General features: G+C 50.3%; 1 protein-coding gene across 1 annotated transcript in view; it reads right to left on the bottom strand.

Annotated features, from left to right (window-relative positions):
* The window catches only part of ptprz1b (protein tyrosine phosphatase receptor type Z1b), a 39,415-nt gene extending 27,938 nt beyond the window's left edge, over positions 1–11,477 (bottom strand). Inside the window, exon 1 of the mRNA XM_084701681.1 lies at positions 11,261–11,477. Within this exon, the coding sequence (XP_084557807.1) occupies positions 11,261–11,324 (64 nt within the window). The 5' untranslated portion in view covers positions 11,325–11,477. The remainder of the gene's footprint in view (positions 1–11,260) is intronic.
* Between the last annotated feature and the right edge of the window lie 5,757 nt (positions 11,478–17,234).

The following is a 17,234-nucleotide window of genomic DNA, read 5'->3' as shown; positions in this document are numbered from 1 at the left end:
GCCCTCCGCCTCGCCCTCCGCCTCGCCCTCCGCCTCGCCCTCCGCCTCGCCCTCCGCCTCTGTTGTGGACGCGCGGGCGTTGACTGATGAAAGCACCTGTTTCACTTTTCACACTCTTCCTTAATGGTGACAGTCTCATCCACGGCTCCTTCCTGTGGCTGGGCGCTCAGTAAACAAGGCCCGTCATGAGAATGTGATGAAGACTGCTGCCTCTAACACCATCATCATCCATTCTCCCTTGAAGAGTTTAGGATGTGTCTTCCCATGCCCACCCGCCCACAGCCACAGTCAATTATCTCCCAACTGGGACAGTAGAGGGTGTACAGATGTTTGGGGGGAGAGAGCGAGAGAGAGAGAGAGAGAGAGAGAGAGAGAGAGAGAGAGAGAGAGAGAGAGAGAGAGAGAGAGAGAGAGAGGGAGGGAGGGAGAGAGTGAGAGGCAGTGGGATTTTGTTTCCGACAAGTTCAGAAGGGCCGGGGTAATTACTGGAGGAAATGAGCAGTGCAAGTGTGTACGTGCGTGCGTGTGTGTGTGTGTGGGCGGGTGTGTATAAAACGTCTAACACACGTTGACAGTGCACACACCTGCACGATAGCCCACCATTCGCACATCTATGCTCTCTGTCTCTCACTCCTTCTCTCACTCCCCTTGGGTCTCGATCCATCTCTCATCCACACGCACACACACACACACGCACACACACACACACACACACACACACACAGAAACCTTCCTACATACCTCTACGGAAACAATCCTCTATATTTAAGAGATGAAGACTTCACTCACAGGTGTCATCCAACAGGCCATTTCACCTGGAGGCTCTTCGACCTGCACACCCCAACAGGATGGTAACCTGACGATCCGAACCCAAGTCAGTTATCTTGGCAGTCACCAGTTAATCTGCCCCCCCACCCCCTTCCACCCACACCTCTCCATCTCCTCCCTCCCGTCTTGCCTTTAATGACCAGGGATAATAGAAGCCTCTGTGCTGGGTAACGGATAGCAGGCTTTCTCGCTGTGCTAATGACTGCCGGTCTCAGAGAGAGAGAGAGAGAGAGAGAGAGAGAGAGAGAGAGAGAGAGAGAGAGGGAAAGAGAGAGAGAGAGGTAGAGAGGGAAAGAGATAGAGAGGTAGAGAGGGAAAGAGAGAGATAGAGAGAGGTAGAGAGGGAAAGAGAGAGAGAGAGAGAGAGAGAGAGAGAGAGAGAGAGAGTGAGAGAGAGAGAGAGAGTGAGAGAGAGAGAGAGAGAGAGAGAGAGAGAGAGAGAGAGAAAGAGAGAGAGAGAGAGAGGGAAAGAGAGAGACAGAGAGAGAGGTGAGTGCCAGTGAAGGATATTAGGAATCAGTGTCAGGTGGCGTGTTCTCTCTTTCACACCTCACTTCCTGCCAGGGCTCTGGGGATGCGACCTGACCTCCCCCCCCCTCCCTCCACCCCACTCCTCCACCCTCTGCCCACGAGCTACCTGGAGAGAAGGAATGACCCTGAAGAAGGGAAGAGGAGGAGGGTTGGCGAGATGGCAGATGAGTCAGTCCTACTACGACCAACTAGAAACTTGAAGTTCACTTGGTAACCCAACAAACTTAAAGCAGGCAAGGGATGCTAGGGAGTGATTTCAACAGAGCCTCAATACAGTACACCTCTGGTATTCATCAAAAGATCTTTTCAGATTTCAGACCATTTTCTGACAGGTGCTCTCCATGAATCTAATCTCGGGGAGGCCCCGAGAGAGGCTAGGATGAACACACACAGTAGGTGATAGGGTAAATAGGGTAAATGTCCCCTTTGAACTCAAGCAACACATGCCTTCCTTCACAGTGAGTCCCACTGTCATTCACGGGGACACATTCGCCACAACTGTGTCCCTGTGCCTCTGGCCCCGACACCCCCCCCCCCCCCCCCCCCCCCCCTCCCGTGTGACAGACTCGTCTGAACGCCATGGGTTCTGGCCCCGCTCCAGGTTTCCTGTGTGTCAGCGAGGAGGCCAGGAGCAAATTAGATTAAAATCCCACCCAGTGTGATGTTAATGAAGCCATTATCGACACTGCCATCCCTTGGCTTGTTCCTTCAGTCCTTCCACTCTCCACTCTTTCCCTCTCTCTCTCTCTCTCTCTCTCTCTCTCTCTCTCTCTCTCTCTCTCTCTCTCTCTCTCTCTCTCTCCTTCACTCCATTTCCTCGCATTCTTCTCTTTCACACCGAGAGCTGAAAGTTAACACTGGAACTAATATGAGGGGATCCAATGTAGACACCATGGATAAACCAAGAGCTCCTATCTTTTGCGTGCATTGTTTATCCATTGCAACACAGTACTGTGACACTGTCCAACCTCCTCAGACCAGACAAGGCCTGGGGCAATTACTATTAGCAAATACTGTCAAATACTTAATTTATATACTCAAATAATTGGTTGACTGGAGATTGTCCAATACGATGAAACCATTGTACCCTGGTAAGAGGCAACTTTAAGGCAAACCAAATGCACCACAATTGCTGTCAAGCACGTTTTAATTCCTTTGACCAATTGTTACACAGCAGTGGATCAAAAGTGTATGCTGTAAATCAAGGCCAGCCAGAACAGAACTTAAAGGCCTCTTTCTCGGCTTAACCGACAATCACCACAAGACTACGATACCCAGAAAACCACCGTGGGTTCAGAACGCGGACCCACTGCTCTGTTAATGTAGGGAAACACACTGGGGAAAGCCCCGTGAGTGTGCGCGTAGTCCAGAAGAAGGAAAGAGAAACAAACAGGGCAGGGAGGACTAGATACCCCCCTAGGAGAGGTGGACTCGGGCACAGGAAGGAAGGATTCTCTCACTCTTTTTTTGTCTTCCATTTTCTTTCTCTTTCCTCTCCCTCTGCTCTCCCTGGCGCGCCAGCCCTGGGGGAAACACACCCTGTGTTCGCCGGGTCGCGAAGCTCACCTTCACACGTTCTAGAAGGGCCGTCCCGAACAGGCTCTCAAACGTCCCAGACACGCCACAAGCCCGTGAGAGGGAAAACTCCACAATCGTCCTATTCTTTTTCCGGTCGATGTTTACGACCAATCAATGCGACACAAGGAGGCACTCGGGGATGCAGCATTGATGGAAGCAGCTCTCGCTGAAGAAAACTGCAAGGCCACGGGTCATGCTCGGTGAAAGTGAAAGTGTGGGGGGGGGGGGGGGAATGTTTTGGGCACCGAGGGGGAACTCGAGGAGGCCCTTTGAGTGGCTGCTGTCCATGCAAGAATGCGGAGCACCGAGAGACTGTCTCCGTCGCTGTCGGAGTGGAGCCGAAGTTGGGGCCTCTGCCGGCTGCGAGCGGTGTTTGATCACGGCAAAGTGACGTCGCACCACCTGTTGAACGCGGAGACAAACACACACACACGTCGGCACACACACAGACACACACGTCAACACACACACACAGACACACGGCAACACACACATCTCAACAGTCCCTCCCCACTCTCAGCTGTTGTGACTGACAGGCGTGTGAATAAGTGCATTTGTTCCCTGGAGAGGGGGGGGGGCTGGGGTTGTGTTTTACTACACACATACTTGCAATGGAACCCTATAGCCAAACGTAGACCGCGCAGGTTGAGCTCCAAATTGGACGACGGGTTGAAAAGAAACTCAAATCCCACGTTTTTCTAGAGGGACCTCCAAACCGTAGATCTGTGTTACCCTCCTCACGGGTCAGAAGGAGGACTATGGACTGGGGTGGCCGGAGGAATGTGCTCCGCTCCAGCTGTTGGCCTGGGGTTAGGGGGGGGGCCGGGGGCCGGGGGACACGTGGTACACCGTGAGAAGTTGGGGCCCTATTCTAGGAGGTGGTTATACAGGAGGAACAGCTGGGGGTTAAACCCCATTGAGGACAAGCAGCTGGACAGGCAGACAGACGGCTCTGACACGGTCTGGACTGAGGTGACTGTTCTGGCCTCCGTGTCGTTATGGCTCCATGTCGAGGTCCTCCTCGGCCTCGTTTTCCCTGCCGTGACATTTCCCCCGTCAACAGATCTATCGAGCGGGAGATCTATTGGGGTTTCATTCTGCTCTGAGCTATCGTAGACGTGTCTTTTATATATTGCTTCCACTTCGCGGGAGGGGGGGAGGTGGAGGTGGTAAAAGCCCAGAGGAGGATAAAGGCTGGTTCGGGGAGCTGTGCTCATGAATCACCAGACTCTGTTATGTGTGTCTCGTCACACTGCTCTGTGAGCAAGACCGGGCCATTTTCTTCACGGGGCTGGACGGTGGCGGAACACGCCGGTGTGTGCTTTGATGGAGTCCACTGGAGAGACCGTCCGTCTCACGAGGAGGGGGCGGTTGAGAGTGGGCAGGTGGATGATGGTAGTAGGGGGTTTAGAGATCTATGTTTTTTCACAATGTTTTTTTTGTTTTTTTTGGTCATTGTAGGGAAAGCCCTTAAAAAATGTGGGTGCGTGGGGGGGAGGGGGGGTCCTGGTAAAACCTCCAAACGGTTTTCACTAGAACCTTCACTTGGTTAAATAATTCTACCCAGAACGCAAAGATTGTTGGTTTGTGTTCCAGATGGTTCTTCTCCAGAATTGTACTTTAAGTTGCAGCCTCTATTTTTATTAACCCCCTGCTTTAAGATCTGTGTGGCGAAAGACCACTTTCTGTTTTTCTAAACATAAAACTCCAAAAAGTTACACTTGCACAAACAAAGCCCCTGGAGGGAAGTCTGCTTCTGGCCTGGGACTTCCCTTGTGAGGGATGGCCTAAAATAACAAAATACGTTCGGCTTTCAGCCTCAACTTCAGTCAGCATCCAGCTTAAAGCAGGCTGCCTCCCAAGAAGGACTCATAAATAAACAAGGAGGAAGAGAGGGAGAGGGAGAGGGAGAGAGAGAGAGAGAGAGAGAGAGAGAGAGAGAGAGAGAGAGGAGGGGGAGAAAGAGAGAGAGAGAGAGAGAGAGAGAGAGAGAGAGAGAGAGAGAGAGAGAGAGAGAGAGAGAGAGAGAGAGAGAGGAGGGAGAAAGAGGGTGAGAGAGACAGAGAGAGAGAGAGAGAGAGAGAGAGGAGGGGGAAAGAGAGAGAGAGGCGGGGGGGGGGGAGAAAGAGAGAGACCCCCTGAGGACCGCGAGAACTCCGGATCGCTGAGAGGAGATGAAGGAGTGAGCTTCTTCAAAGCTCCAGCGTGTCCTTTGTGCTGGGAGCCAGACAGGTACGGAGCAGTGTGCAGACATGGGACTGCAGCACTTACCCGCCCTCCGGGGACCTGTGTGTGCTTGACGGAACAGCAACCCACAACTCCTTTATTTCATGCTGCGAGCGTGCGTACACACAGTTACTGTAAAGTAGTGTGTTTATCCGTCCACTTGAGCGTGTGGGATTGGTGATCCGTTTGAGTTATGTGGGGCGTTTGTCTTTGCCTCTGAGTGTCTGTGTGTGTGTGTGTTGACCCATTGGTCTACTTTTCCAGAGAGTGCAGTGAGATACACCATTTCCATCTGCCCAAATTCAGAGCACTGGGATGTTAGCCAGCAGCGATGCATCTCAAAACGCCTCTCCCCCCCCCCCCCCCCCCCCCCGTGTGCAGATACCCAGTACTGCAGCTGTCACTGCGAGCAGTGCTGAGGGAAGGGATTGGAGTCCTATTGGGACTGTGAGCCGTGGGGCCGGGGCAGGGAGCCACCTCGCCCTATCGAGATGCGTCCCAGGTCGTCGTCCCCCCCCCACCAATCAGCATGCGGCAGGCGTCAGGGCCGGCTCCTTGACAACAGCAGAGGCTCTTGTGGCGTCTGGCCACCCCGACTTCCTCCGACTTCCTCCGTCGCCTCTCCCATCGCCATGGACACCCCAGTCAGGCCTGCACCTTCCGTTTGACCCCACCCCCCACCCCCAACCCCCAACCCCCCGCCCCCTGAAACTTTCAGCATGAAACCACTGATCACTGACTAAGGCCCTGACACCCCCCACCCCGCACCTCCCCCACTGCGACAAGAGTCCCCCTTCTCTCTGTGTCCTATCACGCCCGTGGAAAAAAATGACAAATCCCAAATTCCTCACATCCACAACGTGTCTGCTCTTCTCCAAACTGGAGCGTTCTCGCCGCCGCGGTTGGTATCTCTCCCCTCGCTATCACCTCACCGCACTCTCTGTCCACCCGCCCCGGTGCGTGCTCGATTCCCACATAATCTCCCGGCCAAACTGGTCGCTAGCCCTCTCACAGTCTCCCCATCTCCTCAGCCAACCCTTTTAAACAACAGTGCCTTTTGTGACGGTCCCTTTCGCGGACAAACGCCGCTATTGTCGGCCGATGTAACTCCAGAACGGCTTCCTGGAGTCAAGAGGGCGAGCGAGCTGGAGAGAGAGAGAGAGGGAGGGAGAGAGAGCGAGAGAGACAGATGAGAGCTATAGCCTTTTAGTTCCACTGCCCTCCCGCTCCTCTCTCTCCCCCCTCCCTCCATCCGTCTCCCTCCCTTCTCTACTCCCCCACTCCCTCTCTATCCCTACTCTCTAAACATTTACACTCCGCTTGGCTGAGGAAGATTTAGGAGTTTTTCAGAAGGAGGGCGGGGGGGGGGAGGGGTTGGGGGGGTGCCAGCCTTCGTTAACTCTACCCGGTATGTTAACAAGAGCATAATCCGTAGACCGTCATTGGAGTATCGCCAGAGACAAGAATCCCCCCCCCCCCTCGGTCTCCATTAATAATGCAGAGTTACATCCCAATATGAAGAAAGACATATGGGGATTGGATGGTAGAGAGCTTCAAAGCCCTGGATGCGCGACCAGACAATATGCTCCAATCGCAGTCCCTGATTTAGCTCCCACTCTTAATAACTATATCACCCTACCTCAGAGACCGAGTCAAAGTGGATTTGTACAGAGACTGGGCTTATGAATAAAGAGCTTCAGAATAGACCGGGCCAAAGCTGAGAAGGAAACAGACCCACTGAGCAACCACGACCAAACATCGGCTTCTCGAGGCAGGCCGAGGAATCGACGACCCAAACTCGCTCAACATCGAGGAGTTGGCTACCAACAATGCTTTGATGGCAGGCGAAGCCAAGGAGACAGACTTCCGCAAATCTCTCTAACGAGATTCCCGTTCCCGTGAAGGCTGAGACCGACTTGCGGCCATGGGACGGGCGTGTGCGTTCTGCTCTGTGTGAGTGTGTGTGTGTGTGTGTGAGAGAGGGGGGTGTAGCAAGACGTTAGCAGCATTGCAGAAAATAGAGCGGCTAGCCCGGCCTGTTAGCTATGGTGTGAGGATGGGGAATTTGACTGTGCTTGTGGTATGGGGGGTAACTGTGTCTGTGGTATGGGGGGGATCATGTGACTGTGACTGGGGAACATGTGTGCAGGCTGGCTGGCTGAAAGCTGGTTCTGGCAGATGGAGGGCTCTCCTACGGAGGACTGACAGAGAGGACCTCAATTGAGGGCAGACAGACACCGCCTCTGCTGCTGGCCACAGAGTCAGACGGCAAGGAAACTGAGGAGCCGGGGAAGCAAGGGAAAGAGGAAGAGAGGCTCCGATGTGCAGCGGAGAGAGGAGGGAGAGAGACAGAGAGAGGACCAGGGAGAGGGACATAGAAAGACAGAGGACCAGAGAGAGAGACAGAGAGAAAGAGAGAGAGACAGAGAGGACCAGGAAGAAAGAGAGAGGAACAGGGTGAGAGAGAGAGAGAGAGAGAGAGAGAGAGAGAGAGAGAGAGAGAGAGAGAGATAGAGAGAGAGAGAGAGAGAGAGCGAGAGAGAGCGAGAGAGAACCAAGTCACCAGGGAGCCAGAAGCTGAAGAGGACCGGGTCAAAGTTGGCCAGGTGAGTACCAGCACCTGCCTGAGAGGCAGGGTTGGCCAGGCTGTTAAGGACTGGAGCAAGGCAGGGCTGGGAGGTCCAGGAGCGGGCAGGGAGAGAGGAAGGCTCTGTGGGAGAGAGAGGGGAAGGGAGGGGAGGAGAGGCTGGGGAGGAGAACTGGATGAAGATCTGGCAGTTGCTACTTTACAATCGTTCTCAATCCCCTGACACACATCTGCTCTCGATGGATTCGAGTCAGATGGAAATTAGTCACACGTCCAACAATAATAAATCTCTATGTAACATATGTTTGGTAAGGTTTGATATGATACTGTAGACGGTACGTTACGGAATGGGATACATGGAGGCTGTTTGAGAAGCGAGGAGGAAACACCGAGTTTCTGCAGCCCACAGCGCCCGTTACCATGGTTACGGATATTGATTTTTGTCTTTTAGCCCGGTCTTTATGCTGAGAAAGCGTGGGGATCTACATGTGTTGAATTTGTCATCTGCCGAGTCCTTCTGGAGCATGGACAAAACTGGCACAGCAGCAACAGGAATAAGTGCAAACATGGATATGAAAAGAAAGCAAGGAAAATGAGTGGTATCCAGTCGTCGGTGGGTCCACTGGGAGGTTTGAGTGACAGAGACCGTGGCCCCCAAAAACACTGACATCTCGGAGTTCAGCTTTCTCCTGACTCCCCTCCAACAGACACAAATTCTTGGTGTGTATTATGAACTTGCGTATATTTCATCCTCGTTTTGTTCTTCGTAGTTCGTTACTCAAACACCAAAAAACGGAAGTGGAACTACCCCTATGCTGACTCAACTGAGAGAATGCCTCATATGTTTTGTCGATTTGTCGAGGAACTACAATCCAACGCTGCCAACTTTACAATCGGGGGCCTGGTGACTAGAATTGACACCAACTCATTTGATGGAGAGATGAGCTTGTGCGAACCAGTCCTATTGGTCCAATGGAGTCTCATTGATCATTGGAAATCCCAGAGGGGACTCTCCTCGTTACATAATCGATGATACACGTGATGACATCATGTCATGTGTACTTGATCTGACACACGACAATCCCCTCGGGGTCAGGGGTCAGTGATCAAACCAACAGATAGACAACACGTCTGGGTGTACAAAAGGTAGCCTAGTATTGTTCTTGTGAGGTTCATTACAATATAAACGTGTTGTTTGTAATGCTTTCACTTAATTTCAGGGTCCTAAATAACCTACATAGCTTAGTGTCCATTTAAAGCTCCCTTTTGAAGTACGTACGTTGAGTTTCCCTGTAGCAATATGTGCTCTTAGAGTGCACCACCGCAGCCGAGGTCTTCGGTTTCCATTTTGGATTTTCACAAAGAAAATAAAGCCCTTGTGCCAAACATCTATTGAATGATATTGTCTACGAATGTAGCGACACAGTGTTCAGCAGCGAAACAAGCCTATGTGGAGCAGTTAACGTCAGGTACTCGCAAAGGATCTTTTTCGAGCTCACAAAGGACGAGTCGTGAACCATGTATTGGTGTTAACGGTCTGCCAGCCACGCACCAGCGATAAAAGCTTTCTTGTGGCGATGGAATCGCCAGCTGGACTGCCGCACGGCTGAGCGGCACTGGATAACAACCTGCTCCCGAGTCTGTCCTTTCGCAGATAACGCGAGAGATGGACAATGCGCGTTGAGTCTACACATGTACAATGAGCCATCTTTCAGCCTGGGTTTACTTGAATGGGTTGACTGTGTCTTCAAAAGGAGAACCCTTCAGGTACCTGCTGTCGACATGACAGCCCCACACTGAGGGGAAAATGGTGCGGGATCGATCAGTCAATCCTGCCCCTGGATACGGCCCCTCTACTGTCGTGTGTGGCAGGGACTTCCACACAGCTCACTGGGGGACGCGGCAAGTCAACTTGAGAGCTGAACTCGACTGATCTTTCGGTGAGAAGTGGGAATGAGCTGAGTCTGCTGCGATGCCTCGGCTGATGGAAAGAAACATGGGTGACCGTGCACACACACACACACACAGATATCACAGTGCAAACTCACACTGCTGCTGGCCATACAATCAATTGGTGAGCAACAATAGCCGGGCACACGTCCTGTGCCAGCTTCCTCAACACACACACTCACACACACACACACACGCTCACACACACACACATACAAACACACACACATCAACACACACACAGCAGCTAGTGTAGTCATACCATAGAGTAGTGTGTATATACTGAGATAATACGGAGTTCTAAAGCATATGTTATGGTAGTTATGTTGTGATAGGTCTCAAACAGGCAGACTATGTAAACTGGCACTCTGAAGCAAAAACATGGGCATCTTTAACGTAAATAAATAATAATAATAATATGCTCTGATGTACTTCAGTGTACAAGAGAGGTGCTGTCTATGTGCATGTATGTGTGCACATGTGTTGTGTGTGTGTATTTATGCATGTGTTTTCAGCACGTCGGTGTGCTTTCGTGTGTTTTTTAGAGTTTGTGTGCATGTACAGTATGCATGTGTGTTGTCTGTGAGTGTTTGTATGACTGTGTCGGCTAACGAATTCTGGCTTGGCATATTGAGGAACAGATGGCTGGAGATGGGCTTGTTCATTTCCCTCCAATGGATTTTTCCCAACAGCCCAGCAAAACGGCCCATCCTTTGGCTTAAAGGACACATAACAAATCACTTGGCCTGAGAAAATAGGATAAAATAGTTGTGGATGGCGATTAACGCCCTCGTGTGTATCTGTGTATCAAAACACGTAGCTCTTTCAGAATCAAGAAATCTTGGCCAGCTCAATCACATTAAACAAACTGGCCTTAGTGACATGTTCCTTGTCCACCAGGAAAGAGATAGGGGAAACATGATAACCTTATGGAGAATTGAATGAATCAATACTAAAGCTTTCGCCTTCCATTAAAAGGAATCTTTAAATGGGATCTCCAAATGCCAATCCTGTGCTGAACAACCATTGCTCTCATGTCCACTCTGTGTGGTCTGTAGAGAGAATGTCTGAGTTATACGTTAATCTTTTGTTACATATCACTCCAGATCCAAATCAGTAATCAACTCCAAATCAGACACCAAAAGTTAAGTGGAGATGTGCTTCTGGGATTTCTTCTGTCTTTTCAATTCGAGGTTTATGGTTAAGTGATATTATAGGATGACATATCCTCCACTTAAAATGTCTCAGGGGAATGTGCTGTGAAGACCGGGTTACTGTATCCGTACCTACGTGGTAGTATTAAGAATTACAAGTTCAAAGGTAAATGTTTTGAAAGTCCCCATGCTATAAATATGCGATCGACCACCGTAAAATAATAGGCATTTGAGACAAATAATATGACAGGCTGCAATACAGATGCATTTCAAGCCTAAACAATATTCTTAACAGGTGCATACACTGTCACGTGAAGCTCTCACAAGGATATGCAATATGTGATAAGTGTTCGTTGGACATAAAACATAGGCTATTAACAGAAATACCATTAACCTTTTCCCTTACCTATTTGACATAATATCAGAGTCTGGGCGACCAATAGGTTCAATCTTCTCATAGACGCCTTCATATTCTTCAGTCTCGGCACAAACCCAATAGAAAAATCAGCTAAAGAAAAATAAAAAGCGTTTTATATTGTGTGCAACCCTCGTGCGTAAAGATTCTACCCTCGCCTCATTCCGACACTGCGGCGGGAGCTCCTGTCTCGACCTGGCGTCCGCGCTCCGTTCCGAACGGACTGGCTGTCTCACGCGCTGTGCTCACAAGCGCGAAATAGGATGTGCGCACCGCCCACTACTCAAAGAAACGCAGCGGGGAGGGGAAACCCGGTGTGTGTGGACACTTACTAGGTCTAATCAGGGTCGGACTGGCCGTCGGAATACTTCCCGCACGGCCGGTCCAACGGCCGCGGCATAATGCAAATATATATATAATACTAATAATATACGGTCTTGGGCCGGTCTGCGTTTCAAAGTCCCGGGCCGTTTTTCAGTCCCAGTCCAGACCTTGGTCTAATGATAGCAAAGTGAACGTTGAGACAACCAAAGGTGCATTCGTGGTGACAATTTGGGAAAGGTAGATATAGATATTTGTAAACTGAAAATGTGGGAAATACAGCTCATGTGTAGGCCTAACTATAGGCATCCTATACAGGATGCAAGCTTCATGTAGGTATGCATGCAAGGCTATACCCTAACCAGAGGGATCAAGAACGGATTACTGTAACAGTAACAGCTGGACAGGACTTAAGTGTGGACAGTATATGCTATATGCTTATCCACATAACTCCGTACAACAACAAGGATAATCTAACCCTCAGTAAAAACATGCAAGGCTGGTATTGACCCTAACCAAGCAGACATTCTGACAGGTGACTGAAGGGGTTGGGTGTACAACCGGGATTCTCACCATAAAAGCCCACCGGAGACTTTTCCTCTAATCCGGGGGGCAGGACCAAACACAATGACATGCTTCTGGGGTGATCCGTCTTGTTATCCCGGTGCATACATTAGCATACATTAAGACAGATTAGGTTCAATTGATGCAGAATTGACGTTTCACTTGTTTGACCACCTTTATCTCAGGGTAGCTGGCTACAATGTGTCTTTTTCTCCAGCTCAACCACTCTGTGTGTGCGTGTGTGCGCGCGTGTGTGAATTTGTGGGGCTGTGTGTGTGTTGTGGGAACGTGCGCGGTCTTCCTTTCGTTTTGTGTGCGTGTGCGCGTGTGCGTGCGTGTGTGTGTGTGTTGGGGGTGCAGTGGTGTGTGACTGAGCCTGCCTGCGGTTTGGCGTAAACAACCTGTTGACATGGAAGAGGCTGCATCAGCAAGAGGGTTTCCTCCCCTCTTGGCTTGCAAGATAATAGAAGAGAGGCAGGCTTCCAGCTAGCACCGGCCCTTCTGATGGCTGGAGAGAGGAGAGAGAGGAGAGAGGAGTGGGGAGAGAAGGAAAGGAGTGGAAGAAAATAGACAGACAAAGACAGACACTGGCAGACAGAGAAGAGAGAGAAGGGGAGGGGGAAGGAAGGAGGGAGAGAGGGAGGGAGGGAACAGCAGTCCAACTCCAGCTGCTGAAAGGAAGGGGACTGAAGCGGCAGACAGAGAGAGACTTCGCCGTGGCTTTTTCACAGCGTCAAAACAAGAGTTGAGGATCAATACCTCTCAATGGCAGCCGAGTGCCCTGAGAAGCCACTGTAGACAAGGGAGAAGAGGCGACAACAGAGGAGATGTCAGCCAATGAAAGATGAGACACGGAAAGCTTCCGCTGTCTGTAGACACCAACAAAGGGATTGGCATGTAGGATGGGCCTCTCATTATGGCTTCAGATACTGGTTAACGGCATATGACAGAGCATTGTTAGGTCATCTGAGAAAGAGACATAGAGAGGAGGAGAGCGAGAGGGACCCAGGGGTACTATTGCTTACGGTGAACACAAAACCAATCGTCCAGTGTTTGAAGAAGCAATGGCTGGACATAGAGAGAAGGGCCTACCCAAGTGATGGCAGTGCTGACCACACCTGTGGATATAGTTACCAGAGATAAAGCCCCCTCCCCTCCGTGCCCACCCGCACACACAAGTACACACACACACACCCACACTTTCTCCCCCCTCCCCCCTGCCTCTCCCTGTGCTGCTGTGCCTGCCTCTGTTCTCTCTCTCTCTTTCTCTCTCTCTCTCCTGTCTCCTTCTCTGACTCTACTCTCTATCTGTATTTCCTCCCTCTCTCTCTGCACCCCGCCACACTGTTTCCATGACAGCCCCAGCGGTAGCCTCACTGTTCGTATCCACAATATTGACAGCCTGCTTTAGGCGCCTGAAGTTCAATATCCTGTAAGTTTAAGATCAATGAGGAAGAGGGGGACATTCAATAACCCAACCATCAACACCACCACCCGCGTTACAGACAATTGAGAGAAAATACAGGACAGCAACCGTTGAAACTGTAAACCTTTCAACGCAAGTGAGCTGAGATTGACCTGGCGCTCGTGAAGCCGTTGCTGTCTTTAAAGAAGCCACTGTGTCGCCTGTCATTTCTCTCCCTCGACCCCCGGATATGAGGGGAATCTGAACGATGGTCTGACATTTACAGAAACATACTCCACTTTGATGTCGCCATGTCATCCGCAAATCTCGAAATCACATGACCTTCAATTGTCTCTCTCCACATTTAACATGAAACGAGATAAACGCATTGACCTCGTCTCTGTTGTTGGCTGAATGTGAGCTATTTTCCCCTCCCTCCCTCCCTCCCTCCCTCCCTCCCTCCCTCCCTCCCTCCCTCCCTCCCTCCCTCCCTCCCTCCCTCCCTCCCTCCCTCCCTCCCTCCCTCCCTCCCTCCCTCCCTCCCTCCCTCCCTCCCTCCCTCCCTCCCTCCCTCCCTCGCTCCCATTGAGGCTGGTGGTTCCTGAGCTCCCATTGGCCCATGACTCCTCCTCAATAGCCCTCGAATTCAGGCTGCCCGGCTTGGCCTCTCATGCGACGTGAGACCCCTCTGCGTCCTGGAGGGCCTTTGTGACGGGACCTTTCGTCTGGAGCCGCAGAAGAAGAGAGACGGGGAGAGAGAGGTCGAGGAAGATGGTGAGAGAGATAGAGAGAGAGACAGAGAGCCAGAGCTGGTCCAGTCTCCTGTCCCCCTTCAGGGAACCCAACAAAGACTGGCGCAGGGTGGCATGGTAGAGACTCACTGAATCCCGAGTCCTCGGAATGTGCATGTCGCATGCAGTCGAGCACACTCGCACGCAGCAACATGTATTATCACACACAGAGACCCACAGACTATCCTGTGGATTTTTAACCCTTGTGCTGCCTTCGGGTCACATGACCAAAAGGTTCATAACGAACCATCGTTGTGTTTACCCAATTTTACCCAATACAAAAGCAAATAAAAATAATTGTCTTTTAACCTTCGTAATGTGGGGGGTCTGAGACAGCCCAACGGTTAAAAGAAAATGCTTCACTTTGTTTTTGTATGCGGTAAAGTTGTCGCAAACGAAGGTGGGTCACAATGACTGATGGGTCAGAATGACCCGAGGAGAACACAAGGGTTAATCAAGAATCCAGGAGAGGAAACACTTCTCCTACGACACCCCGTCAGTCAGCAGTCACACCGGCTGGCCAAAACCTGAGCTGTCTGCTCCATAGAGTCGTCATGGAGGACAATTCAAAATGCTATTTAAGGGGGTCTGTTCGGCGTACAATGTCCTTGACGCTCCTTAGAGCAGACTTGGCGGCTTTGAAGTCGGCATGTTATCTTGGAGGTGAGCCTCATGCTTATTGAGCGCCGTGTGTGTGTGTGTATGTGAGGTGAATTCAGTGGCGGTTCTAGACTAATTTTACTGGGGGGGGCCAGTGTTTAATCAGAGGGGCACATTAAAAAACAGAAACAAATGATATTTAAACATTAAATACCTAAATTTGCTTGACGTTAAAATCATACTAAATGCTCTGGCTCTCCCTCTTACAGCTCCTCAGCTCTCTCAATACCTTGATATGTTTCACTAACTTCTTTATTTACTGGGGCAAAAAAAGGCTGCAATGTCCCTTCCTCGGTTCATGATGACTACTAGAAGACGAAAAACGTGTTGAAAAAAAACAACAACATTTTTTTTTCTTTTTTCTTTCAGTCAGCTCAGGGGGGCCACAGGGGGGGCCATTTGGGACATTTTTACAGGGGCATTGGCCCCTGTAGGCCCCCATGTAGAAACGCCCCTGGGTGAATTTGAAAGCCCCGTGAGTCTATTAGGTTCATGAATATGACATGCGTGACATGTGTGCGATGCAGAGCCCTAATGAGCACCTTCGCTGGAGAAGTGAGGTCCAGATCGACCCAGCTGGAGATGGGTTCCCTAGCAACAGGAAACTCCAGGGGTAAAGGCCAATGTAGGCTAGAACCGCTGGCAAAACAGTCTCCGACGTAATAGCCCGCGATGACTCAACCGCATTTATATTATTGAATAATTTATGGCTGTCGTGGGTCTCAAAGCAGTCTGACAACCGGATTATAAATGGGTAAAGTTCATAACTGAAGCGTCATCGAAAGGTTAACACGGAATACGCTATAAAAACGTCAACTCCTTGTGAGATTTTCCGTTAACACACAGTCAGTAAGCTATTCTCATCATGGTTTTTTTCCGTGCAACTTCTCTCCTGCCATCCCGACCCACTAGCTTTTTTTCAAAGAACACCACCTTCTCCTCAGCGGGTGTCACACGGTCACAAAGACCTCGTTGAGGCGAGCGCTGACATTGAGGTCGCTGCTCGACAGCATTCCTCCCTACGAGAGAGAGGGCCCGGCGAGAGGCTGCTTGCACGCACAGGGCTGCTGATGTTACCTGTAGGACAGAGGGGAGGATAAGAGGACTCCCTTCGTCGTCCGTGTTCAGTGCTCAGTGCTGGACTTACAACACAAAGTTTTCTTTCGGGATTGAGCCCTGCCTTTTCTAGTTGCAATCGTCGAGTCGTAGAGGCGTCTGGAGTTAGCCTATTTCATGAACGTTCTTTCATGTTCTTTCTATTCACCCTTTACAAACAATGTTTCTTGATACAAGGACGAGGCCTTTACCCCTGAGATGTACCCCTCCCTCTGTGTGTGTGTGTCTGTGTGTGTGTGTCTGTGTGTGGGTGTGTGTGTGTGTGTTGGCATGTCTGTGAATGACTGAGATTGGCTTTCTTGTCACATCCCTGTGTTGGTTCAATGGGAGTTTCCTTGTCCCAGCACATAGGCAACAACACATTCTACGAATCCATAGCTCACACAATGCTGCCAACAAGCTCAAAGGGCTTTTAACAGCAAAAAGCAGGGTTTGGGGACCACTATCAAAGCTGCTTAGTTGGCCTATGCAATGGACTCAGTCTGACTTGAATTGAATAGCATGTCATCGGTTTTTAATCATTTATTTATTCTGTAGTTTTCATCAGGAACAGTTTTTCAAAAGATTCCCTTACTTAGAAACAGATGGTTGAAACCTGTTGATATTTTGGAGCGTAATCACGAATGACGTCACTTTTGTGTCGATTCTATAGCAAATGACCTGCTCTATCTCAAGTACCCTGGTCTTGAAATTCTTGTGAAGCAAAGACTACCATCAATTACCATCATGGAAAGTTAATTGGGCTTACCCTGAGAGGAGTATTAACCTCATAGCCAGTCCATCCAATACCCACCCCCACCCCATAATGCTCACGGTCTGAAATGGTTGCTGGGAGCCATGGTAACCAGCACCATGCAGGTTTATTCACTCTTCTCTCCTTCAATCTATTCTGTGTTCAGTAAGCACCCACGCTTCCTCCCCTCCACGTCCTATTATTCTGTCTGTCAAATCCCTTGAGAGAAAAAAAATCCGTGAGAAGAATTCACTGGCCAGTGTGAAACAGGTTCTGTGCTGTTTTGATAACTGTTCCTAAACGGTTCGTATGCGCTCATATTTAAGAGTAGCCTAGGTTATGAGAATACACAGTGAGTCTGCACCAGTCTTAATT

Source organism: Hypomesus nipponensis, chromosome 7, assembly GCF_054491055.1.
Source record: "Hypomesus nipponensis isolate SF chromosome 7, ASM5449105v1, whole genome shotgun sequence".
Taxonomy (NCBI): domain Eukaryota; kingdom Metazoa; phylum Chordata; class Actinopteri; order Osmeriformes; family Osmeridae; genus Hypomesus; species Hypomesus nipponensis.
This window is presented reverse-complemented; position numbering and strand designations above follow the sequence as displayed.